Raw genomic sequence first — 26,749 nt, forward strand, 5'->3', positions numbered from 1 at the left:
AGCACCATTTGTTGAAGAGGCTTTCTTTTTTCCATTGTATAGTTTTTGGCTTCTTTGTCAAAAATCAGGTATTCATAGGTGTGTGGGTTAATGTCAGGACCTTCAATTCGATTCCATTGGTCCACATGTTGGTTTTTATGCCAATACAAAGTTGTTTTTATTACTGTAGCTCTATAGTAGAGCTTGAGGTCAGAGATGTTGATGCCTCCAGAGGTGGCTTTATTGTACAGGATTCTTTTAGCTATCCTAGGTTTTCTGTTTTTTCCAAATGAAGTTGAGTATTGTTCTTTCCAGGTCTGTGAAGAATTGTGTTGGGATTTTGATGGGGATTGCATTGAATCTGTAGATTGCTTTTGGTAAGATTACCATTTTTACTATGTTAATCCTTTCTATCCATGAGCATGGGAGATCTTTCCATTTTCTGATATCTTGTTCAATTTCTTTTTTCAGGGACTTAAAGCTCTTGTCATATAGGTCCTTCACTTGTTTAGTTAGAGTTACCCCAAGGTATTTTATATCATTTGTGGCTATTGTAAAGGATGATATTTCTCTGATTTCTTTCTCAGTCTGTTTATCATTTGTATATAGGAAGGCTACTGATATTTTTTGAGTTAATCTTGTATCCTGCCACATTACTGAAGGTGTTTATCAGTTGTAGGAGTTCATTAGTAGAATTTTTGGGGTAACATGTATACTATTGTATCATCTGCAAATAGTGAAAGTTTTACTTCTTCCTTTCCAATTTGTTTTCCCTTGATCTCCTTTTGTTGTCTTATTGCTCTGGCTAGAACTTCAAGTACAATATTGAATAAATATGGGGAGAACAGACAGCCTTGTCTTGTTCCTGATTTTAGTGGGCTTTGAGTTTCTCTCCATTTAATTTGATGTTGGCTGTTGGCTTACTGTAAATTGACTTTATTATGTTTAGATATGTTCCTTGTATTCTTGACCTCTCCAAGACCTTTATCGTGAAGGGGCATTGGATTTTATCAAAGGCATTTTGAGCCTAATGAGATGATCATGTGGGGTTTTTTTTGTCTTTCAGTTTGTTTATATGGTGTATTACATTGACAGATTTTCATATGTTGGACCATCCTTGCATCTCTGGAATGAAGCCTACTTGATCATGGTGGATAATTTTTTTGATGTGTTCTTGGATTTGGTTTGCCAATATTTTATTGAGTATTTTTGCATCAATTCATGAGTGAGATTGGTCTGTAATTCTCTTTCTTTGTTGCATTTTTGTGTGGTTTGGGAATCAGAGTAACTGTAGCCTTATAATAGGAGTTTGGTAACATTCCTTCTGTTTCTATTGTGTGGAACAATTTGAAGAGTATTGGTATTAGCTCTTCTCTAAAAATCTGGTAGAATTCTGCGTTGAAACCATCTGGTCCTGGGTTTTTTTGCTTGGGAGACTTTTAATGACTATTTCTATTTCCTTAGGGGTTGTTTGTCTATTTAAATTGTTTATCTGGTCTTGATTTAATTTTCGTATGTGGTACCTATGCAGAAAATTGTCCATTTCTTTTAAATTTTCCAATTTTGTGGAGTACAGGTTTTTGAAGTATGACCTGATGATTCTTTGGATTTCCTCATTGTCTGTTGTTATGTCTCCCTTTTCATTTCTGATTTTGTCAATTTGGATGCTCTCTCTCTGCCTTTTGGTTAGTTTGGATAAGGGCTTGTCTATCTTGTTGATTTTCTCAAAGAACCAACTCCTTGTTTCATTGATTCTTTGTATTGTTCTCTTTGTTTCTATTTTATTGATTTCAGCTCTCAATTTGATCATTTCCTGTCATCTATTCCTCCTGGGTGACTTTGCTTCTTTTTGTTCTAGAGCTTTTAGGTGTGCTGTTAAGTCACTGGTGTGAGATTTCTCCAACTTCTTTATGTGGGCATTTAGTGCTATAAATTTTCATTTTAGCGCTGCTTTCATAGTGTCCCATGAATTTGGGTATGTAGTACATTCATTTTCATTGAATTCTAGGAAGTCTTTAATTTCTTTTTTTATTTCTTCCTTGACTCATTGGTGATTGAATTGTTATTCAGTTACCATGAGTTTGTAGGCTTTCTATAATTTTTGTTGCTGCTGAAATTTTTGTTGCTGTTGAAATCTAACTTTAAGCCATGGTGGCCTCATAGAATACAGAAGGTTATTTCAATTTTTTTTGTATCTGTTGAGATTTGCTTTGTGACTGAGTATGTATTCAATGTTAGAGAAGGTTCCATGCAGTGCTGAGAAGAAGGTATATTCTTTTTTGTTAGGGTGGAATGTTCTGTAGATATCTATTAGCTCCATTTGAGTCATAACATCTGTTAGGTCCCTTATTTCTCTGTTAAGTTTCAAGCTGGCAGATCTGTCCTGTGGTGAGAGTGGGGTGTTGAAGTCTCCCACTATTAATGTGTGGGGTTTGATGTGTGATTTAAGCTTTAGTAATGTTTCTTTTACAAATGTGGCTGCCCTTGTTTTGGAGGCATGAATGTTCAGAATTGAAATTTCATCTTGGTGGATCTGTGATGAGGATGTAATGTCCTTCCTGATCTCTTTTGACTGATTTTAGTTGGAAGTCTATTTTGTTAGATATTAGGGTAGCTATGCCATGTTGCTTAAGACTATTTGATTGGAAAGACTTTTCCCAGCCTTTTACTCTGAGGCAGTGTCTGTCTTTGAAGATGAGGTATGGTTCTTGTATGCAGCTGAAGGATGGATCCTGATTTCATATCCATTCTGTTAGCCTCTGTCTTTTTATAGAAGAATTGAGTCCATTGATGTTAAGGGATATTAATGACTAGTGATTGTTAATTCCTGTTATCTTTTGGTGGTAGTGTGTGTATATTTCCCTTCTTTGGGATTTACTGCTGTGGGGTTATCTATTACCTGTGTTTTTGTAGTTATATTATATTCCTTAGGTTGGAATTTTCCTTCTAGTGCTTTCTGTAGGGCTGGATTTGTGGATAGGTATTGTTTAATCTGGTTTTTTATTGGAATGTCTTGTTCACTCCATCTATGGTGATTGAAAGTTTTGCTGGGTATATTATTCTAGGCTGGCATCCATGGTCTCTTAGTGTCTGTATTACATCTGTCCAGGACCTTTTGGCTTTCAAAGTCTCCATTGAGAAGTCAGGTATTATTCTGATGGGTCTGCCTTTACAAGTCACTTGGCCTTTTTTCTTTGCTGCTCTTAATATTCTTTCTTTATTCTGTACATTTAGTGGTTTAATTATTATGTGGCAAGGGGACTTTCCTTGGGGGTCTAGTCTATTTGTTATTCTATAAGCTTCTTGTATCTTCATAGGTATTTCTTTCTTTAAGTTGGGAAAGTTTTCTTCCATGATTTTGTTGAATATATTTTCTGTGCCTTTGAGTTGGTATTCTTCTCCTTTTTCTATCCCTATTATTCTTAGGTTTGGCCTTTTCATGGTGTCCATGATTTCCTGGACATTTTGTGTTATGACTTTTTTGGCTTTGGTATTTTCTTTGACTGACAAATCTATTTCCTCTATTGTAACCTATACACCAGAGATTCTCTCTTCCATCACTTGTATTATGTTGGTTATGCTTGTATCTGTGTTTCCTGTTCATTTTCTCAGATTTTCTATTTCTAGTATTCCCTCTGTTTGTGTCTTCTTCATTGTTTCTATTTCACTTTTCAGGTCTTGAACTGTTTTTTTCACATGTATAATAGCTTTTTCGTGGCTTTCTTGGCTTTCTTAAAGGGATTTATTGATTTCCTCCATGTTTTTTGTCTTGTCCTCAATTTCTTTAAGGGAAGTTTTCATTTCCTCTTTAAAGACCTCTAGCATCTTCATGAAGTTATTTTTTAAGATAGTTTTCTTCTGCTTCTTCTACATTGTGATGTTCAGGTCTTTCTATTGTAGAACCACTAGATTCTGGTGATGCCATATTGCTCTTTATGTTGTTGTATGTATTTTTGCACTGGCATCTACCCATCTCTTCCTCCACTAGGTGCAAGAGGTGCCTGTGTCTGAGCCAGCTGCTATTGGTCCAATCTGTGCTTGGTGTGTCTGTGTCTCAGGGGCCCCCTCTGGGTCCAATCTTAGCTTTTGGTCTAATTGGAGCTGCCAGATTCTGTGTCTCAGGGAGTTGCTGTTGGTCCAATCCAAGCTAGCTGATTCTATGGCCCAGGGAGCCACTCTTGGACTTATCAGGGCTCTTGGTCCAGTCAGAGCTGGCAGATTCTATGTCTCAGGAAGCCACTGATGTTGCAGGGGGATGGGTATTGGGGTAGGGCATGGGTCTTGTAGATTGCTGGGTCTGATGGGTGGTTTTGGTGGGGGAGCCTGCCTGCAGGAGTCTTCCCTGCTGACTGGCAACTGGGGTAGGGATCGTCTTTATGTTTTTTTTACATCATGCATCTTGATCCCAACCCCTCCCCCAATAAAATAAACTAAAATTGAAAAGAAAATAAGAGCTGAAAATATTTCTTAAAAAGGAAAAAAATCTCATCATGTAAGCTGACATGAGACACAGTGAGTCATGCAGGAAATTCTTTTGTCTGTATATCTTTACTTGCCAGTGTTCATTGCAAAGAGTCATTGGTCTGGTTCGAGACCTCTGGTTTCTGCTACACTGTTGATGCTGGGCCCTCACTAGGACTCCTCTTGGTTATCCTGCTATTGCCCCGTGTCATGGAGATCCTGCAGCTTTGGGTCTGCAGGACCAGTCCCTTCGTGTACTCCAACAGATCACAGATGGGATGGATGTTGGGGTGGGCCAACTCATAACCCTAGTTCTGGGCCTGGGTAGTTGGTCAGCCTGCTAGCTATCCCATCCTCACCACCAGGATGAGCTCTCCTGCATTGCCCCAGCTAGCTCACCCTATGCAGCAATGAGCAAGGGGTTGGGCTGGTTTTCCTGCTTTCATGCTCTCAGGGTCGGCTGTCCCACTCCTATACTATCAGGGCCAGCTCTGTGTTGCCTAGGCAAGGTGAGGGGCTACTCTCCTGAGTGCTGCAGCTGATAAGGGGGAGGGTCAGGTCCCTCATCTGTCATAGGCATTGAGGGGTGAGGGGTAAGGAGGGCATATCTCTCCCGTCCACACCTCCACATGACAGACAGTAGTGGGGCCAGTTCTCCCACTCTCACACCTTTGGTGCTGGCTCAACTGCACCCTGCCAACAGGGTCAGCTCTACTGTGCTGCCCAGGTGAAGTGCAGGCCTGCTTTTCTGAGTCTTGCAGCTGGTGAGGGGCAGGAGCAGCCCTCCTGCTCTTATGATCTCAGGGTCAGCTTTTCCACTGCCACAGGTAGTAAGAGGGGGAAGGCATCTCTCCCTCACCCTCCCACACTCATGTTTTGGGGTCTGCTTACCCTACCCCCAACAGGGTCAGCTTTATGGTGCTGCCCACATGAGGTATAGGGCCTGCTTTCTTGAGTACTGCAGCTGGTAAAGGGGAGGGTCTGCTCCCTCACCTGCTGCAGATGGCCAGGGGGAGGGCATATTTCCTTTGCCCTCACCACTGCAGACAAGGGGGGTGGTAGCAGCTATCCCACTCTCATGCCCTTAGGGCTGACTCACTTGAACTCCCCATTCCCCACCTGCCCAACCTGCCAAAAGGGTCAGCTCTACTGTGCTGCAGCAGGTGAGGGGCAGGACCAGTTCTCCCTAGTATTGCAGCCAGTGAGGAGCTGGGCCAACTCGACATCCTTTTCCTCTTGGCCTTTGGTGCTCTCAGGAGCTATGAACATCAACACAGACCTCCACTGAAATAGCAGCAGCACCATAAACCCAGACATGAGCGATGCAGCAGCCCAGGGCCCTGGGTAGCAATGAAGCCACCCACCTCAGCCCGCTCCTCACTGCTTTCACCTCTTCAGATAGGCCTCTGTCCACAGGAAATGAACCGTTTTGTCTCTCTCCCATATCACACCATACATTTGCTCACCATATAGAGCCCAACTGCCTAGTGCTGAAAGCGGGCCTGTGTATTCTCCTTGGCATTTTTTTTTTAACTTATTGCTTCTTTACTTCTAGTACCCAGGAGACTGTCACAAGCAATGAAGATTTGATCATTTACTTGTAACTATCTAAGGATGCACACAGTACATAGGGCTTTCTTTTGGATGCTGAGAAAAAGCAGCAGGTTAGGGAAAACAGCTTTGCTCCTGTGCGTTTATATTTTGAGATGAGTCAAGTAGCAAACATATCAACAAGCACACAAAAACATGCCACTGAGAATTAAATTGTTTTGAGTGTATATGTTGTGTATGTATGTGTGTATGCTTTTTCACCCATGTGTCAGTGCATATGTGTTGTGTTTTGTGTGTGCATATGTATGTGGACCTATATGTGTGCTGGTGTGTGTGTGCATGTAGGCCTCAAGTTGACATTGGGTGTCTTCCTTGATCACTATTATTGAGACAAGGTCCCATGCCAAACCTGGAGCTCATGATTTTGGCCAGTCCACCTGGCCAGTTTCACCTGCCATGTAGAGGGCAAGTGGATGAAGTCTGGAGGCAGGGCATTTCTGTAGGAACCAGTGGGAGGGCAGTGCCAGCGGGCATGCCAAGGAAAGGACTTGGGTATGAAACAAAGTGTGGAGAGAATCCCAGACCAGATGGAGCGGAAGGGTGGTGAGGCACTCAGGGCGAGTGGAGCATGGCCTGCCCAGGAAGGAAGGCGTCAGGAACAGCTTCTCTACTGACTTACAGGCATGGCTCGCCCCCAGTGCCTGACTCACTTCCTGAAGCCTCACTCTGTGACTTTCTTTCCACACTATACAGTGTTACATTTAAATGGCTGATGGAAATTAGTTCACTTTAGCAGTTTACCATCTGTTTTAGTTGCCTTGTGATCTGTACTGAAGCAATTTATCAATTAACTCCCAAGTGCATGCTTTATGTTCAGAAGATTATTCTTTGATTGTACTGTAGTTGAATTGCCAACACCACTTCCCACACCTTCCCTGGCCCATCAGCTTCAGTTTGTTTCTATGAATTTTTCCTTCAGTGCTATAAATGTGTTGAACTGACTCTTTTCCTAAAAAAACATTTCTCAGGCTTTTATGCTGTCAAACTTCTTGACACCACCTCCCACCGGCCCACAGACTCACTCAAAGACTGCTTTGAACAGCCTCTATCTGGGTGTTCCAGTGGCACAACTCATTGTTTCTGAAATGGAATGCATCCTTTCCTTTCTCCTGTATCCTGTCCAGTGCTCTCTCTCATTCATCCTGTTTGTAGAGAGTGGCACCCTTGTCTACTCACCTGACTCAGCAAGTATTTGGAAATGGTCTTTGGCTTCTGCTCTGTGTTCCTTGTTACATTTTCTTTTCTTTTTAATCTCACTTTCTTTTTTTCCTCTTCATTGCCTCTAACTCATTGGTATTATTGAGACTCTTTCATTGGTCTTTCAACATCTACCTTTTTCATTTGCCCACCAGAGTTCTTCAAATTTGTTCCCATCACTTCCCTGGTTAAGAGTGTCTTCTGGCACCAACAAGATGATGGCTCCATGGGTAAAGGCACTTGCCTCTCAGACTGACTACCTGAGTTAGATCTCAGAGGACCCACAGAAGTAGAGGACTTACTCCTGCAAGTTGTCCTGTGATCTCCATACATGCACCTCTCTAAAAGAAATAAATGAAACAGTAAAAGAGTGTTTTCTGCTCTCCTTGTATGAGGCTGGTCCTGTTTTAGCCCCTGACTGCCTCTGAGATCCAGTCTCATTGCTTCCCCACTAGAACCCTTGGCTGTCAGTCCTGCTGTGTCCCTCAGTTATCCAAGTAGAAGATATATTCTCTGGCTGTATGGCTTTGCCCACCACTACTTCTCTGTGTAGCACTCCCCTTCTGCCCCTTCCTCATCAACCTTGGTCCTGCTCAGACCCAGCTTGGATGTGATTTCTTCCAGATGGGGTCTTCCTTTGATCTGTTTTCTCCCTCAGTTTGTGTGCCCCAGAGTCAGGAGATAATTCTTAGTATCTGTATTGCTAGGCTTGGAGACAGAGTTTTAGTTGCTTTGAGTGCACAATGGTTAGATGCTCATTGCCTATTTATTCATCTTTGATTATGCTCCTTTCTTGAAATGTTCTTTTTTATTTGTTTTGCCATGAAAATGTCTAGTTCTATTCTCTGGGAATTTCTTCTCTTCTTCATGCTATTTCATGCTCCCAATCCCAGCACACTTGAGCTGACTGACTGTCCCCAGATGTTGACCGTGGCCCTTTCCTCTATATTCTCATTAGGTCATAGTAGTCACAGTGTTTGGGAAGTGGAAGGCTGAGTCAGGAGATGCCAGCCCACCATCCAGGGAGCAGCATGTAATGACACATAGGTAAAGCCACAGAACACGTGGCAACATATAGATTAACAGAAATGGGCTGAGTTTAAATGTAAGAGCTAGTCAGTGGAAAGCCTGAGCTAATGGCTGAGCAGTTTTAATTAATATAAGCCTCTGTGTGTTCACTTGGGTCTGAGCAGCTGCATACTGGGTGGTGTGGTGGTATTGTGTTCCCCAAAATATTGTATACCCTAATAAACTTATCTGGGGTCAGAGAACAGAACAGCCACTTGATATGGAGGTCAGAAAATGGTGGCGCACATGCCTTTAATCCTATCACTTGGGAGGCAGAGATCCATCTGGATCTCTGTGAGTTTAAAGCCACACTGGAAACAGCCAGGCATGGTGACTCACGCCTTTAATCCCAAGAAGTGAGCCTTTAATCCCAGGAAGTGAGGGCAGAAATCAGAAAGGTATAGAAGGTGTGAAAACCAGGAACTAAGCTGGTTAAGCTTTTAGGATTTGAGCAGCACAGTTCAGCTGAGATCCATTTTGGATGAGGACTCAGAAGCTTCCAGTCTGAGGAAACAGGATCAGCTGGGGAACTGGCAAGGTGAGGTGGCTGTGGCTTGTTCTGCTTCTCTGATCTTCCAGTATTTACCCCAATACCTGGCTCCGGGTTTGTTTTTAATAAGACCTTTAAGATCCATGCTAAAGGGTGGGACACAGAAAAACTTCAGTTATGACAGTGAGGCTTTTTCAATACTTATAATGATGATGTTGATTTCTAACTCCACAAGCACTTTGGAATTTTAAGTATTTAAATCTAGAATGTGAGGTTTGAGATACATCTGATGTACAGCAATATTTGATAAGTAAACTGGTTTGAGGAATAGAGGAATATAATTTTGGAATCATTGAATTTTAAATCACAATGAAGAATTAAGTTAGGAAGTCCCAGAAATAGCTGAAAATGTATAGGGTTGCAGAATTATACATAAAGAACATATTTAGAGTTACATGTCCAATCTCTCTGCCAGGACAGTATCTTTACAGATATTCTTTAAGTTTTAGAGAGCAATATAGAGCTGTTTTCATCTGCGTCTGGAACCAAGTGTGGAGTAGAAAGCTGGAAAATGGGCAGATCCAGTTTCTACGAGATGGTGGCATAGGCCCAGTGACCAGGACTGGGACTTAATTCCTACCTTCACAAATCAGGAAAATTTCACCCTTTGGTCACTGCACAGCTGAGCACCTGTAGACTCTCCCAGGGCAGACCAGATGCATTCATCCTTCATTCAGATTAGAGTAGCATGGAGCAGGACCAGAGCTGTTGTCCTGGTTCTTCCCCCCAAACTTTATAATTGGGTATCCACCTTTTAGGGGAGGAGTTGGGGATGGAGAGAGAGATGCACAGCGTTACTGAACTGTTTCCAGATGGACAGAGGAGGTCAAGGAATGAAGTGTCTCCATTAAAAGTAATGTTTATGCAGCTCTGGTCTGGTGCTTTCTATGCTGGGGAGTCTGTTAACTGAAAGACATTCTGTTCCATTTGGGGAAGGATTAGATAATTAGAAAGTTGTTTTTATATCAAAGTAAATAAAGTGCTTCCTCAGTATGTTTTGTCCCTGGTTCTTTTTGCTACATTCATGGAATTTAAGCATGGTTACTATCTTATTTTCTAATTTCTTTTACTCACTAGTTCCCACTTCATTCAGTTGTTCTGTGATAGTTTCTAGTCTCATTCCTGTGTCTCCATCCCTAACACTCTCTCAGTTGCCACCTTTTAAGAATTTGGAATGTGTTGGTTCCTCATGTTGGTTGGGCCATGTTTATCCCCCATTCTGAGCTGGCCAAACCTTTAGAAGGACAGGGGAGATGATCTCTAGATGATAGCTTACCTGGATCATGTATGCACTTAACAACTGAACTCTCCCTGTGTTCTGGTCCTGTTGTGAGAGGAAACTATACACAACACAGAAACATGTAACCATATGATTTATTACTCAACACAGAGTCAGAATCAATGGGAGGAGCAGCATCCTTGGGTGTCTCTTGGGTACCAAGATTCAAGTTAATCCTCTTGCGTGGGAAGCACATTCTTTCAGCTGGAGATACCTAGACCACTTAAGTTGTAGCATCAGTTCTGGTTTGCTTTCTTGTGGAGGATTGCTTCATAACGCTGTTTCCAAAATGAGGTTCTTGGGCAAAACAATGCTGGGTGGAGAGTATGCTGTGCTGAGACCCCCAAGTCCTTAGGATCTGAGTCCCACGGAGTGCCCACTGTGTTCTTGGGCTGCTTGTCTCTATGGCGGAGTGAATGCACACCATGGTACATTTCAGCTCTCTTCCTCTTTGTTTTGGTTTCTTCTTTCCTACAATGTTGCTGACCTGTTTCATTTTCTAATTCATCTTCCAGTTCCGTCACTAAACTTCATTCCTCTTCCAAGCAGTACTTCACACCCCAGTGATGGGGGAGTCACGTGTGTCACAGCATGTGAGGGCCAGTGGACAATGTGCAGGAGTTGCTTCTCTTCTTCCATCATCTGGGTCCAGGGATGGAACTCAGGTGTGAGGCTTCGCAGCAGAGCCTTCACCTGCAGCACCATCTCACTGGCTCCAAAGCTGTAGCCCAGGATGGGTTAAAACTTGTGACCCCCTGCCTACATCTCTTCAGTGTGTCCTTCTAGCATATTCCATCACAACAGGTTCATTCACTTCACATAACAAACTCTTCTAGGAGGTATTTGTGTTCAAGGTCTACAAACACTCATTTATTTGAAATAAAATTTTGCTCAAAAAAGTAAACCTTGGTGGGTTAATGGAACCCTTCTTTTTATTCAAAATTAAAAAGACTTTGTCCAGTATAAAGTCAAAAGTTTTCTGCTTAAAGTAACTATTTCTAACAGTATCTAATGCCAAAAAAAAAAAATTCAGTATCTAATGCCAAAAAAAAAAAAATAACACCACCTTGATTTCCAGACATTTAAGAGGGAATTTTAATAATATCTCAAAGAAATAAAACTTCCAAGGATAAAATGCTTAATGGTTAAACAATCTGCCACCATGGATTAATTGTACATTCTATTTAACCTTATTCTTTTAAAGTGTTAAATACTGATATAGCACCTGCTCTATTCTTAGCCATTATCTTGTTCTGCTTGTCCAAACTAGGATATTCTATAGAGGTTATTGTTTAATGTTCTATTTATGATGCAGAAGTAGTATTCTAAGAATGTATACAATTTTCCATACCAGCCACGGCGACATGGTGAGACTGTGTTTCAAAAATAAAATAATGTAACTGTGCTGGCTAGTTCCATATCTAACTTAACAAGTTAGAGTTACTGGAAAGGAGGGAACCTCACTGAGGATTTCCACCATAAGATCGGCCTGGAAGGCATTTTATTAATTAGTGATTGATGGGGGAGGGCCCAGCCCATTGTGGGTGGTACCATCCCTGGGCTGGTGGTCCTGGGTTCTATAAAAAAGCAGGCTGAGGAAGCCATAAGGAGCAAGCCAGTAATCAGCACCCCTCCATGGCCTCTGCATCAGCCCCTGCCTCCAGGATCCTACCCTATGTGACTGTCCTGACTTTCTTCAATGATGACAATGATGTGGAAGTATAAGCTGAATAAACTCTTTCTTCCCCAACTTGCTGTGGTCGTGGTGTTTCACTGAAGCAACAGTAGCTCTAACGAGGACAGTAACTAGCACGCACTTCTCATGTTTATGGTATCAAACAGAAAAACTGATGATTAATGCCTAACTTTCCAGTCTTCCCCCAACTTCCCTAATTTACGCTTATTCTCAGAGATGTACTGTACCTAGAAGACAGTTTCCAAAACTTGGTCCATTTGGCCCACTATAGATCTACAGGCTCATAGACTGGAGGGCTTAGAAATAACAGAAATTTATTTCTCACAGTTCTAAGGGCTAATAAATCCAAGATCAAGGATAGCAATCAATATGAATTAATGCACATTAATTATATTTAATAAAAACTATTACCATTTTTGAAATTACATTCAGAGATGTTTTCTTTAAGACTCTCTTTTATCCCCCAGAAAGAAATTTGCTGTGTATATCTCTAGGACCCCTCCCCCTTTTCTCTAGGACCCCCTCCTCCCTTTTTTTTTTTAAATTATGTCCCCAGCTTTAAGATGCCACTTTATTTTTCCCAGGCCTTTTTTTTTTTAAAGCTCCTCCTTCATGTTTGTTTATTCTGTATATTTTGATCCTATGTTAATCTGGGTTCTTCCCAGAAAGAATGTTGTGCTTGAGATAGGAGATACTGCTCAAAGACTTGTTTACTGGAGGCTTGGACCTCAATGCAGTTTTCAGAGAGGTGACTGGATCACGAGGACTCTAACTTTACCAATGGATTAATCTTAATGAGCTGTTCAGAATTGAGACCTAGTTGATGGAGGTACATTGGGAACATACCTTCAAAGGGTTTGGTGTTGTCTCTGTCTCTCTCCCCCCTCCCTCCATCCTCCTTGCTCTCCTTCTCCTGCCATCATGAAGTAAAGATTGTTTCCTTTGCCTCACCACAGGCCAGAAGCAACACAGTCAAATGACTATAGACTGTAGCTATGAGTTATAATAAACCTTTCTTCTGAGTTAAAATAAATGTTTCCTTCAAGTTGACATTTTTTTAGGTATATTGTCACAGTGATTAAAAAAAAAGTTAACACACAAACCAATAACTGGTGAGTGTGTGTGTACATGTATGCACTCTGAGGAGGTGGCTCATGTAACTGTGAAGGCTATGAGTCCTAAGAACTTTCATTTGTCCAGTTGGAAATCCAAGAGAACCAGTGATACCATTACAGTGTAAGTCTGGAGGCTTGAGAACCAAGAGTATTCATGTTGTAAACTCCACACAAATGTGAGTCCAAAGGCAGGGCAAGACTCATATCAAAGCTTAGAAGAGAGAGGGGGAGAGCGAGGGAGAAGGAGGGGTGAGTCCTGATGAGTCTTTTGTTTTCATCATGCCTACAGTGGCTTGGGTAAAACACATTGGCATTCTGAAAGGAAATCTTTTTTTTTCCCCCAGCCTGATTTAAACGTTAATCTCATTTAGAACACCTACACAGACATACCCAGAAATAATGTTTACCCCATGACCCACTCAATTGACACATAGAATTAACCATCATAAATCCACCTCTGACAACTGATAATCCGTATAAATCTCCTTATCTCTAATTATAGGCAATAGCAAGGTAATAAATCTTCCTAAGATGACACAATTAACCTATATGTAAATGGATATATAACTTCTTTCTAGAAAAAGTAGATAAAATATTGAGTATGTTTACCTTACTCTTTAATATGTAAAATTAAAAATCCTAATAAGAACTGATGAAAGTGTATCTGATATTACACATATATGGGGGAAAGAGAGAGAAAAGATATTGGAGATATACATAAATTAAAAAGATGTAGACAATTTAATATATATTCATAATGTTAAGGTTCAGATGTTATGTATTCCCCTGCCTCCCGCCAAAGGCCCATGTGTTAAAAACTTGATCCAGCCATTAAGCTAGTCATGATTACATCTTGAGGCTGACATAATCAGTGTGTTAATTCACTGGTGGGTTTGTAATTTGATGTCATTATTAGGAGATGATGTACAGTTTCATTCGTAGGTCTGGGGCTATATCTGGTCCTGGACTCCCCGCCTCTTCTTTCTGACCACCAAGTGGTGAGATCCTTGTTCCACACTGCACTCTTGTCACTGAGATGCCTCAGCCGGGCCACGTCAATGGAGTAAACTGGCCATAGACTAAAATCATGAGCAATTTAATCCTTTCCATGATGAAAAGCCTGACTGACAGATGTATTGAGTCGGAGTAACTGACCATGAGGTTGTAGCTGGTATTTCCCACACCTTTTCCCACTAAGTCTGAGCTCACTTTGTCTTCAATGAGCACCTCAGGTGGTTGTGGTTCCTAGCCTGGTGCAGTAAGCTAAACCTTTGTCATTCCTGAAGGGCCTGGGTCATTTGGAGTTCGTAGATTGGGTCCTTGTCATTTTCCATTGGGTTACCATTGCAGGGCATGGTAACGCTGGAGATGGCCACAGGGTGTCTTATATTCCTGACACACTCTTCTTTACATCAAGTCAGCTGCATCAGATCATGGGGATGAGAAGCAAAGGTTTGCTGGTTGGTTACAAAGGGAAGCAGTGAATCTGTTACCATCATTTCCATCCCTGACCATCTCAGTTAGAGTTTTTATTGCTGGGAAGAGATACCATGACCATGGAAAACATTCACTTACAGTTCAGAGGTTTAGTCCATTATTGTCATGATGGGAAGTATGGTAACATGTAGGCAGAGGGTGCTGGAGCTGAGAGTCCTTACATCTTGATCCAAAGGCAACAGGAAGTGAACTGACTCACTGGGTGTGGCTTGAGCATATATGAAACCTAAAAGCTTGCTTCCACAGTGTCACACTTCCTCCAAGAAAGCCACATCTCCTAATAGTGCCACTCCCTTCAGGGACCATTTTCTTTCAAACCACCACACTGACCACATGCAGCCTTTTAGAGAACCTTGAACTAGGTGTTGTCACCTGTCTTGACACTGAAACTGAGTCTCCACAATCCCATTCTACTATTGCATTGAACTAGCTGCACTGGGTGGTGAGAGCGCAGATCTCGCAAACTTAGGGCCACTGTGGCATTTTTTTTTTTTTTTTTTTTTTTTTTTTTTGCTGTAAAGTAAATTTCTTGATCAGAAGCAGTGCTTTATATATTAAAGTTCTGGCTATACCCAATTCTAGTGTAGTACATCAAGGTGCCTTCTAGTATTCTTTTTCATACTTTGAAATGCTCCCTAGGGAATGAAACCTCCTCCAAACTTTCTGATACTTTTATTCAGGTGATTTTTTACCACATAGATACCAACCATTCATTTCCTGTTACATTTGCTAGGCAAATGTTCCCCTTATCATGATCTCTTCCTGGCATACAGTATAAACTAGCCCCTCATGACACAAGGGCATTCATCCCTCACCCTGCCAAACCCCACCATCTTTCCTCTTGCTTTATACTCTTTCTGGGGTCCCTGGCCTCCCCTCTCCTTGATGAGATCACTTTTCTATTTACTTAACCTCTAACCCCCCTGCCAGATCATCCCCCTCATGCAGTTTGGCCTCCCACATTCCATACCATGCCCTTACCATCTAGGGCGGACCCACCTCCTTCCACTGAAAGGCAGCCATTAATAGTACAGTCTCCCAAGGGACACTCAGAGTCTCCTCACTTTGCTTGAGCCTTGACACCTTGGTTCATCACACACACACACACACACACACACACACACACACACACACACAGCCAGTGTCTCTTTGCCCAGCTCCACCTAACGGCTCTAGGAAGGGGCAGGGACTCAGGTCCCTCCCCGCCATCATTGTTTCCATCCTGGTATCCCCAGGTATAATGATTCAGGCTGTGGCACCTGACAGGCTGTGGGCCCAAGCTGACATTTTCATGTTTTATTACATTTTGCTTTCTTTCCACCAAGAAAAAGGAGTTTTTCTATGTTTTTCTATGTTTTTCCCTTTGAGTTTCTTGGTGGCAGAAGTCACTCATAGGCCCACCTACCCAGTCAGCCATTGGATCCAACTGTCAAAGGAACTTCCTGCTTGGCAAAAGGATTTCCATAGAATTTTTTTTTCATTTTTCATCTCTTCCTCTTCATATTTTACAAGACTTAAGAAATCGATGGGAATTCTTCATCAATCTGACTGAGTAGCTGGAGCGCTGGGTTCCCGTGGAATGCCTTGACTGGTGTGGGTTTGTGTACCCTGCTGGTTAGTCTGTCACCTTGGCACGAGCTAGAGTCATCTGGGGAGAAGGAGTGCTTGTCAAGGGGCTGTCTGTAGACAAGTCTGAGGGGCATTTTCTTGATTAATGATTGATGTGGGAGGGCCCAGCCCACTATGGGTGGAGCTGCTCTTGGGCATGTGACTCTCCTAGTGTAAGAAAGCAGACTGAGAAACTATGGGGTGCAAGCCAGTCAGCAGTATTCCTCCATGGTCTCTGCTTCAGTTCCCATCTGCTTCTGTCAGTGATGGTCTGTGATAGGACAAGTAAGTCAAACTCCTCCTAAAGGCTCTTTTCTTTGTCCATTGTATGGCAGCAATGGAGAGCAGACATGGCAGATGGCTCTATACTGAGGAGACGTTGCAACCGTTGTTTGTCGGTGCCCACAGTCCTTTAACTCTGAGATGGATGAATTATGCCGAATTTTGAAGATTTATACTGTATGTTTTCTCCATCTACAATGCCGGTTGCATCTGGATTTGTTTGTCTTTTATTGTGTTCACAAGCAAGATTTTTCACATGCTGTGCATTAGTAACCAGGCAGTCTAACAATAAGGAGGGGTTCTGGCACTGCCAGAGGACACATCTGTGTCCTGGAGTTCTTCTCTAGTGAGCTGGATTCTACGACAGTGTATGGTGACTGCTCAGCTTCTCCTCAGTTCTTCTTGCTGGTCTCATGTGGAACACATGCTGATACCCTGATACCAAGCTAGTTCCAGAGTATGGGAGAAGAGAATTAGTCTTTATGAACACCGCACATTCTTTTCTACAGGAAGAATATTGTATCTTTTAGGTAGCAGAGAGTCATAGAATCTTAAAATCATAGAGCTCCTGATCTAGAGGTCTTTGTCTACAGAAAGCTGAAATCTGACCCCGATTTTGTTGTTTAAGGTCAGTTACCTGGTGTACTTCTGGTGCTTCGGTGTACTGCCCACATTCTACAAACTGCCATCCCCAGTGTGTTCTGGTTATCTTCTGGGAGCTTCACTCTTCTCCATGCAAGTCCATGGAAGTCTGGAAGGGGAGGAGGGGGTTACAGGCTCAAAGAGTCTCAGACCTTTGGTTGACTCTTGCAGCTGCCTCTGTAACCTTGACTTGGATCCAACATCACTGGATCCACTTCAGTCTCCTGGTGTGCTGGCTTCCTTGTGCCCATGGGTTCTTTGTTGTTCTCACCCTACTAGAGGCTCAGGAGTTTCCCCTTTCATCTTTTGTTTTCTTGTTACATCCCTCTATTTCTCTTGAGGTGGGTCCTCCCATTCCCCTTTCTCGCTACATTATTGATGAATCTCTGGATGCTCTTTGGTCTCCTGAGACCCCCCTAGTCCTCAGGCATAGAGTGGGAGCTGAGACATTAACAGAATCGATAACCTCTTACCTTGTAGACTTTACTGGTGTACAATTTTCTTAAAACTCCTCTTTTTCTCTGTGCCCCATCTTGTCACTTTTCTGACTTAGACAAAATAATCCAACTGGTGATTATCTATGGAATTAAGTTGGAAAGTCTAGTTCCTCACCCCAGTGTTCTTCCCGTGAACTATATTGGCAACAGCCAGTATTGCATGTGGAATTAATTTCTAGTATTTCCAAAGGTTATTGCACATGTACATTTGAAAATTCTTTATATAGTATGTAACATGGCTCCATTCCTTAGGAGAAAATAGAGGTTTGTGATAGAGTGTAGGTCTGAAATGGCTTATTCTACACTGAAATGTGGAGCCCCCTAGTTTAACAAGGCAACTCCACATAGTTAAAAAGGAGGTTTATTTTGGGGTAACTTACAACCAGTAAAGGGATTGATTACAGGACCCGGGAGAGGTGAGGTGCAGTCCAGCGGGACTGGCTTCCATTTCTACAAATGGAGCCTTTGGAAAGTTGACATTATTTAATGAATCTGTAGACTTGAGATAGAATTGACATCTTGATATTTTTACTGTTCGTAACATCTGTTCTTTGGATACTTGGTGAGATTGTCTGGTATAGGTCTCTAGGATTGTGTGTATTTAGTGTTTATGTCATGGGCAGTTGTAAAAATCTGATTTAGTTCCTTTTATGTTATTATTGTGTCTTTCAGTTCACAGACATGGACTGTTGTTCTATTTATTCCATCGTCCTCAGTTTCCAGTGTTTCATTAGTTTCAGTTTACTCACCACCCTTCCTCTGCCTTACTTGAATTTATTCCTATGTATTTTATTCAAAAGTGAGATCATAAGCTATTTCAGACATGCAAAGAAATATAATGAGCAGCCATGTGCTCACCACCCGGTTTAGTCAGCAAAGTACAACAAATAGAATTAAAGTGTCCTCAACTGCATTTTCTTCACTGCTCTTTTAACTTTAGTGTTTGTTATTACTAGCATAATAGACAGAGCCTCCCAAATATATCACCTTCCTAGTCTCAAGAATCTTTGAATTTGCTACCTTACATGGCAAAATAATTTTTTTCAGATGTGATTAAGGGTCTTGAGATGGGGCATTTACCCTGGACTACCAGGACATCCCCCTTGAAATTTCAGAGTCCTTATAAATGAAAGAGAGAGTCTGGGTTTCTTGTAATATTCCTCTCCAAGGGCTGGATGAGGCCTTGGGTCTCTGATTTTTATGACCTAGATATATGGCTACATCTCTGAGGTGCTTCCTACAGGGTAGCCATGTGACTTTTATGGGAGAAAAGAGAAGGTTTATTTCTTCATTCATTTATTTATTTATTGAAAGAGAGGTGTCTCAATATACATCCCAGGCCCTGAAACTCACAATCCTCCTGTATCTGCAAGTAATGGGATTACAGATATGTGCCATCACATCCAGTGTATTGACCATATCATACTTGGTGAGATTGTCTTGTGTAGGTCTCTAGGATTGTGTGTATTTGTCTATTTTTCTAATATATGGATGATATTGTCATTACTAACACACACAATGGAAGATCGATACCAAAATTCATATATCATTCAAAATCATCTGTTTCTTTTCTCTGCATTTAGATTTTCTTGTACCTCAGTTTTAGAGATACGATCATGTGCGGTCAAGTCAACCGCTCCTGGATGGTGATGACACAGAGAGGCTTCTTGTGGAATGCCGTAAGTAGACATGTGGGAAGGTGCGATTCTCTGCCTCCCCTGTGGCCACCAGCAGTAAGTACTTTTTGTTTGTATTTTTGGTTTGTTGGTTGATTGAGTTTGGTTAGCGAAAACCTGGAGAAAGAGCTAAGGATAGAGAATAACATTATCTTAAGAGATATGTCTGTATTTTAAATTTTAAATGGTGGGATATGTATGTTGAATATTATTTTTAGAATGAAGCAAAGACCCATTTTGCTGGATAAGTTGTACCTCATCCTTATTTCATTATTTGTGTCCTTTTTTGTTGTTGTTGTTGTTGTTGTTCTGTTTTGATTTGTTTTTTTTTGAGACAGTGTTTCTCTGTGCAGCTTTGGAGCCCTTCCTGGAACTCACTCTGTAGCCCAGACTGGCCTCGAACTCACAGAGGTCTGCCTGCCTCTCTGCCTTCTGAGTGCTGGGATTAAAGCCACCACTGTCTGGCTTCATTATTTGTGTTCTTATTCTGGTTGAAGAGCACAGACTCCATGAGCTCTTGACCATGAGAAAGGAAACTTCTAAGAAAGAAAAATTTGAACTGGGCACGATGGTGCAAGCCTTTAATCCCAGCACTCAGGAGGCAGATGCAGGCGAATCTCTGTGGGTTCCAGGACAGCCAGAGCTACATAGTGAAACCCTGTCTTAACATCCTCCACTTTTGGCCTGGGAAAAAATGAAAAGAAAGAAAATTGTTTTCTTTATTATTAGTTTTTATAATTATTCTATGTGTATGGGTGTTTTGCCTGCATGTGTGTCTATGCACCACAGCATGCCTGGAACCTTCAGGAAGAGGGCAATATATCCTTTGGGATTGGAGTTGGAGAAGGTTGTGAGTCACTGTGTGGGTGCTGGGAACTGAACCCAGCTCCTCTGGAAGAGCAGCAAGTGCTCTTAACTACTGAACCATCTCTTCATACTCCGAGGGGTGCTTTTGGGGTGTATGATCTGTAATGACCATTTCATAGCTCATAACTGTAAGGCTAGTTCTGAAAAAGAGGGCATTTCCTTACTGTATGTGACTGAGAGCACGTAGAACTGATGGGAGCAGGTGTTTATATGGACTCTGGGAAAAGCAGAAATAAGAGGAAGGAGAACCCAAGAACACTCTCGACTCTGGCTTTGTTCTTCCGTTCTTCCCTGCAGTGGGCTGGTATTTTCTGCACCTATATCCAACAGGGCTTTGAGAGAAAGTGCTGCCTTTTCTAATGCCTGCCAGGCTTATGCAGGGTCAGTCTTTAATAGTGGTGTGCTATTTTGTTCCCCTCCAGAGCATTTGTATTCACTTTTCCTCTTTGAGTTTTCCAAAGTTAAAAGGAACACCCCTTAACAGCTAACACATATACAAGAGATTTATTTCTTTAAACCATCTATTCTCAGAGTGTGGTCCTGACACCAAGAGCATCAGCACCACCGGAGAGCTTGTGGGAGATACAAATTTTTAGGCCTCCCCACTCGCTCACTCAGCAGCCGGTCTTTATAATCCTCCCAGACTGTCCCTGCAGGTCCGGCTTTAGAATCACTTTCTTAAACTAAAACCCAAGACAGGCATTTCTGATTTGTTAGCTCCTTGGCAGCACTGCACAGGGGGTGAGCAGAGCAGTCCGGTCAGGACTGGATGGTGTCCTGATGGGCTACATGGTCATGGAGGTGACTTTGGTCTGTAGTTGCTGGCACCCCCGTCCGCTCCTCTTAGCTTCTATACGAACGTTGAGCAGATTTTGTACCTAGTGCCTGGCCACCGGACACAGGTCAATCTGAGTGCATGGTGTCATCTGTCCTCTGGTCATTACTCATGAGGGAAAGTGATGAAGTCAGCTGTGAACTAACTTTAGACAGCAGGGAAGTGATGACCTCTGAAGCTGGGTTGATGGCATAAGTGATCCCAGTTGTTGAGATTACAGTGTCATCCAAGAGACATGAGAAGTCACCAAGGGACAGTGTATGCCTCTTTTTTATCGTGGCCACAAGACTCCTCATTTCCAGCTATAAAGAGTACAGACCATGTAAAGACTAGGACCATGACAGTGCCTAGAAGTGCATGTTAGAAAACGCTGGGCTGTGTGTAAGGGCGTCTTGTGTGCATGCAGAGCACTGACAGTACCAAGCAGCTTGTTTATGTGCCTTGCGCACTGTGAGAAGGTGTTTTACTTCACACTCTGTGACGATTGATCATAGTTTTTGAACTAGTAACGAACAGCTGCAATTTAAGTGCAGCCTGTACTGCGGGTGCTGTGCAGGCACTTCACCCACATCACCCCCTAGACAGGTATTGCCATGGTTCTCATTTGACAGGGGAGAAAATGAGTTAGCTAAATAATTGCTTGTATTAGTAAGTTCCTGGGTTAGAATTACAACTGTCATCTGGTTGACCACAAAGTGTGCACTTAATTACTAAACATGAATGAGAAACCTGTCACCCGCCGTTTGCTCTTCTCCTAATTGGTGGCACAGGATCTCTGCTCTCCAGCTTCTTTTAAAATGGAATCTTGAGTTCTGTCTGAGAGTCAACTCTCATCAAAAGAATGGCATCAGGCAATATTCATAAACACAGTTTATCATTAAATTCCTAGGTCAGGGATTTTGTCCCTGGACTGAGTTAGAATGTAGTGTAGTTGGGCTGCATTGGTTTAGGCATTCTTTTGCTGTATTATGTTCTTTTGCCCCAAGTTCAACTCCTGCCCAGTGTTCTGCTGTGTGTAGTCTCTCCATTTATTCAATCAGTCTCATCAGAAGACATGAGGTCATCTCCTCTTGCTAATAAAATTCTGTTCTTCATTCTTTTATATATGCATGTTATTGTAAATTCTTACAGGTCAGGGTAAATACTGGATTGACTGATAATCACAAAAGCATATGAACTTAAAGAGTACTTTCTGTTACAAATTTTCTGGGCTCTCCCAGCTTTTTGATATATGAGATTTCACTGTTTTCCACTGTGTATGTCTTAACTCCCAAAGAGACTGAATGCTGTATGTACATTGAGTTCGGTGACAGAGTGCCTGTCTAGCATGTATGGGGGTTTGATTCCCAACCTGAAGAAACATGTTTAACATTTTTATCTGAGCGCACTTTATTTTTCATTGGCCAAATCCAATACTTTTGAAAATGTGTTTTGCAAGTGTAGTCATTATTTTGTGAAATTTGAGTATCAGAGAACTCTAAACATTTTAGACTCCTTTTCTATTTGGAAATGACTCCATGAAGAGCTTGTAGCATTTGATGCTTTAAAATGTTTAAAAGTTTTATATGAAATAGATCTGATTTCTTAATGCATTTTATTTATTCCTTTTAGATTGATTTTTCCACAACGAAAAACATTGCAGATAAATGTGTAGTGAGTACTCTGCAGAGGTGGCGTCTAACTGTGCTACGCCTGAACTTTCGAGGCTGTCTCTTCCGAACAAAAACTCTGAAAGCAGTCAGTAAGTATGCTCACACCAGTGGCCTACCTTGCTCTGCTGTGTCCAATCAAAGCGAGAAAAGCATTAAGGGGAGACTTCAGTGTTGTTAGGTTGTATGTTCTGGGAATTTGTCCTTTGTCCATTCTTCTTGATCACTTTTTTCTTTTGTCTAGACTTCATGTCTGTATGATCAGTTTGTCTGCTAAAACTGTAAGCATATATCCCCACTTTAACAAAGCCCAACACTAGACAGGAACAACATTGCCTACCCTCCTCCTCAGACCATCATTCACTTATGGAAAGGTTCCCTACTTTGTCAGTTGTTCAAAAATTACATTGACATATAATTTTAAAGTGAATAGCATTGGCATCACACTCTTCTGGTTCCCATTTTCTCCCACTGTTAACCCTGGAGGTCTTAAGAACAGGTTCATCTTGTAACATAAAGATCATGCAGTTTGCATTTTCCTTTATCTTCAAATTTTTTCTGTGTCACTCACTGCATATAGATTTACTAAATTCTTTTCACTGACTGTAAAATAATCTTTGTGTGATAGATGTGTCTTAATTTCCTTACCTGCTTTCTTGCTGAGGGCATTGAAGTCATGTCCAGTTTTCCAAGGCCACTCTGTGCTTGCACTGTGCTGTTTGTCTTTAATCTACATGTTCTTTGAGATTCGGGTTTTTACTCCCCATACATATTCCCAGAGGAAACAATGGATTTTAAAAGTATTTAGCCAACTGATTCCAGATAATGAGAAAAAATTACATATATATATTTAACATCTTACTTTGGAAAAGTATAACAATAGTAAGAGGGTAAGTCAAGTTACAGAGTGACATACACACACATTTGTATCCTGTATATAACATAAATTTATATGAAGAATTTCAATGTAAAAAATAATATATATCTTAATTCTTATTTTGAGACAATTGCAATGATGTATACATGTTTTAAGGACATATACACATGTAGTAATGTAAAAGACATACATGGGAATAGAACACTCCAAATACATGACAGGGGAGGCGGGAAGGGGGCAGGATGTATGGAACAAACAGGTGGAACAGAGGAAATGCACAAGGAGTTCAAATGTATCTCGGCATTATTTTTGTATATAAATAAAGACATAAGTAGAAAAATGCCTCATTAGATTGGCTTTCTGCTGGTCCTGAGGAAAACTGTAGCCCTGTGGACGATTGGGTTGTACTGGAACGTGTTAAATGTCTTCCTGTTTTCACGTCCATCATTTCATTCTCTTCGGTGCCCAGGTAGACAACCACGTGTTATTACTATGTCTGTTCATTCCTATTCTTGTATCTTTCCCCCTATTTTAATTTTGTTGCTTAGAACCCCGCTTTGAAGTATTGAAAATGAGCACAGATATGCAGCTATCTGGCCTGATACTTAGCACCCTTTCTTATACCTTATACCTTTCTTATTAATATTATCACACTCTTTCCTGGCTATGCCCATGTAAGAATATGCTATCCTTGCTCCCACAGAGGCCATTCCCACATGTTCATTTCTCATTCCATCTGGTCACATCAGTCTCTGGTTCTTTTTTAATTTTTATTTATTTATTTTTGGTTTTCTGAGACAGGGTTTCTCTGTGTATCCCTAGATGTCCCTGAACTCACTCTATAGACTAGGCTGGTCTTGAACTCAGAGATCCACCTGCCTCTGCCTCCCAAGTGCTGGGATTAACAGCATGTGCCACCACCTGGCCAATCTCTGGTTCTTAAGGAACCACTTATTGGGGATATATTAAGGAAATTCCACGTGATTAAAAGGAAGATTTATTCTGAGGGATAACTTACAACAACTAGAGGGATAGGTTACAGGGTCTGGGAGAGGTGAAGCAGTTCAGTGGTGTTCTCCAGAGAACTCTACTTGGTCTACCATCCAACATCCAGGACCACCAGAAACCAAGAGAGCTGGCACATCTGGATCTCAGGTCTTCTTTCTCAGCCCCGCCTCAGGGGCAGGCTATAGGTAGGCATGACAGTTACCAGAAGCCTCACTGGGGGTAGTATTTCCAGGTCAAAGCTGGAACAGCTACCTACTAAAATTACTAATTTTTGATGCACCAAAACCCTTTCTGATTTATAGTCTAGATTGTTTCTTGTTTCTATGTAGCCCTGGCAGTCCTATAAACACCACACTGGCCTCAAACTCAAAGAGATTCACATGCCTCTGCCTCCTGGTTGCTGGGATTAAAAGCATATACCACCAAGCCTGGCTCATATTATAGATTTTTGGAAAAAGTTCATTATTTTAGAGTTTAGGCTGGAGAGAGAGATTGAACATCTCTTTATTCTACCATTTGAATTGATTGCTTTTTGTAGTCTTTTAAAAAATTGATTTATTCATTTTACATCCCAACCTCAATTCCCCTTCCCTCCTGTTCTCCCATTCCCCCGCCCCCCAAATCCACTCCTCCTCTGCTACTCAGAAAGGGGCAGGCCTCCTATGGGTATCGGTAAAGCATGGCATATCAAGTTGCCAAAAGACTAAGCTTCTCCCCTTGCATTTAGGCTGGGCTAAGGCAATCCAGGATGAGGAATAGGTTCCCAAGAGCCAGCGAAAGCATTAGGGACAGCCCCTGCTCCCACTATTAGGAATCCAAATAAATCAAGCTGCACAACTGTCACGCACATGCAGAGGGCCTAGGTCAGTCCCACACAGGCTTCCTGGTTGTTGGTTCAGACTCTGTGAGTTCTTATGAGCCCAGGTTAGTTGTTTGTGTATGTTTTCTTGTGATGTCCTGACCCCTCTGGCTCCTACAATCCTTACCCCAACCCTTTATCAGGATTCCCTGAGCTCGGCCTGATGTTTGCCTGTGGGTCACTTCATCTGTTTCCATCAGTTACTGGATAGAGGTTCTCTGATAACCATTGGGGTGGTCACCAATCTGACCACAGGGGATGTCCAGCTCAGGCTACATATCCACTGTTGCTAAGAGTCTCAGCTGGGGTCATTCTTGTAGATTCATGGAAGTTCCCCTTGTATCCAGTTTCTACCTCACGCCCAAAAGCCACCGTCTCTTTCAGTACTTTCCCCTCCTCCCCACAACCCTATCCCTCAAGTTCCCTGCCCACCTGTCCCCAGTCCACCCAGGAGATCTCTTCTACTTCCCCTTCCCAGGGAGATCCACGCATTCCCCCCTTGGGCCCTCCTTGCTACCGAGCCTCTCTGGGTCTGTGGATTGTAGCATGGTTATCCTTTACTTTACAACTAATATCCACTTATGAGTGAGTACATACCATTTTCTTTTTTTTAGTTCCATCCATTTGCCTTCAGATTTTCTTGATGTCGTTTTTTAACAGCTGAGTAATACTCCATTGTGTAAATATATCACATTCTCTTTATCCATTCTTTGGTTGAGGGGCATCAGATCCAGGCTATTACAAATACAGCTGCTATGAACATAGTTGAGCAAGTGTCCTTGTGGTATGTTTGAGCATCTTTTGGGTATATGCCGAAGAGTTATATCACTGGGTCTTGAGATAGATTGATTCCCAATTTTCTGAGAAACACCACATTGATTTCCAAAATGCCTGGCTTTTTTATAGTCTTAAAAATAGATAAAATAATTATAAACCTTACTCTCTCTGCCTCTGTTTCTGTCTTGTTATGTCCCTCCACATATATCTCTATACATACACATATAAAATATATATTGAACTGGGTGTTGGTGGCACATGCCTTTAATTCTAGCACTTGGGAGGCAGAGGCAGGTGGATCTCTGTGAGTTCATGGCCAGCCTGGTCTACAGAGTTAGTTCTGGGACTGTCAGAGCTACACAGAGAAACCCTGTCTTGAAAACCTCCCACCACCAAAAAAAGAAAGAAAGAAAGAGAGAAAGAAATACACATTGAAATATACTGTTTACGAAATCTGTAATTTTTGAATAAAGAAGGCAAAATCAGGGAGTAATATTTAAAATTTCAGTTTGACTTTCGATTTTGATGACAGCGATAGTGAACACTGTAATGAGTTTCCGAGGAATGTGAGGATAAAGCTCTAGAAGCTCACATTTTTGTTTTGTTCCTGGTCTCAGAGGAAAGTTTCAGACTTTCATAATAAGTGAGATTATCATTTGTTGGCGTGCCCCCCAATGTTCTTGATCAGTTTTTTTTCCTGTAAGTGTGCTGGGTTTTTA

At 41.8% G+C, this 26,749-nt stretch overlaps 1 protein-coding gene across 1 annotated transcript in view; it reads left to right on the forward strand.

Moving 5' to 3' along the window:
- The window catches only part of Fbxl13 (F-box and leucine rich repeat protein 13), a 209,224-nt gene that overhangs the window by 68,115 nt on the left and 114,360 nt on the right, over nucleotides 1-26,749 (forward strand). Inside the window, exons 9-10 of the mRNA XM_052720972.1 lie at nucleotides 19,066-19,161; nucleotides 22,472-22,601. Coding sequence (XP_052576932.1) covers nucleotides 19,066-19,161; nucleotides 22,472-22,601 — 226 coding nt within the window. The remainder of the gene's footprint in view (nucleotides 1-19,065; nucleotides 19,162-22,471; nucleotides 22,602-26,749) is intronic.

Source organism: Peromyscus californicus, unplaced genomic scaffold (genome assembly GCF_007827085.1).
Source record: "Peromyscus californicus insignis strain IS unplaced genomic scaffold, ASM782708v3 Scaffold_6__1_contigs__length_162567912, whole genome shotgun sequence".
NCBI lineage: Eukaryota > Metazoa > Chordata > Mammalia > Rodentia > Cricetidae > Peromyscus > Peromyscus californicus.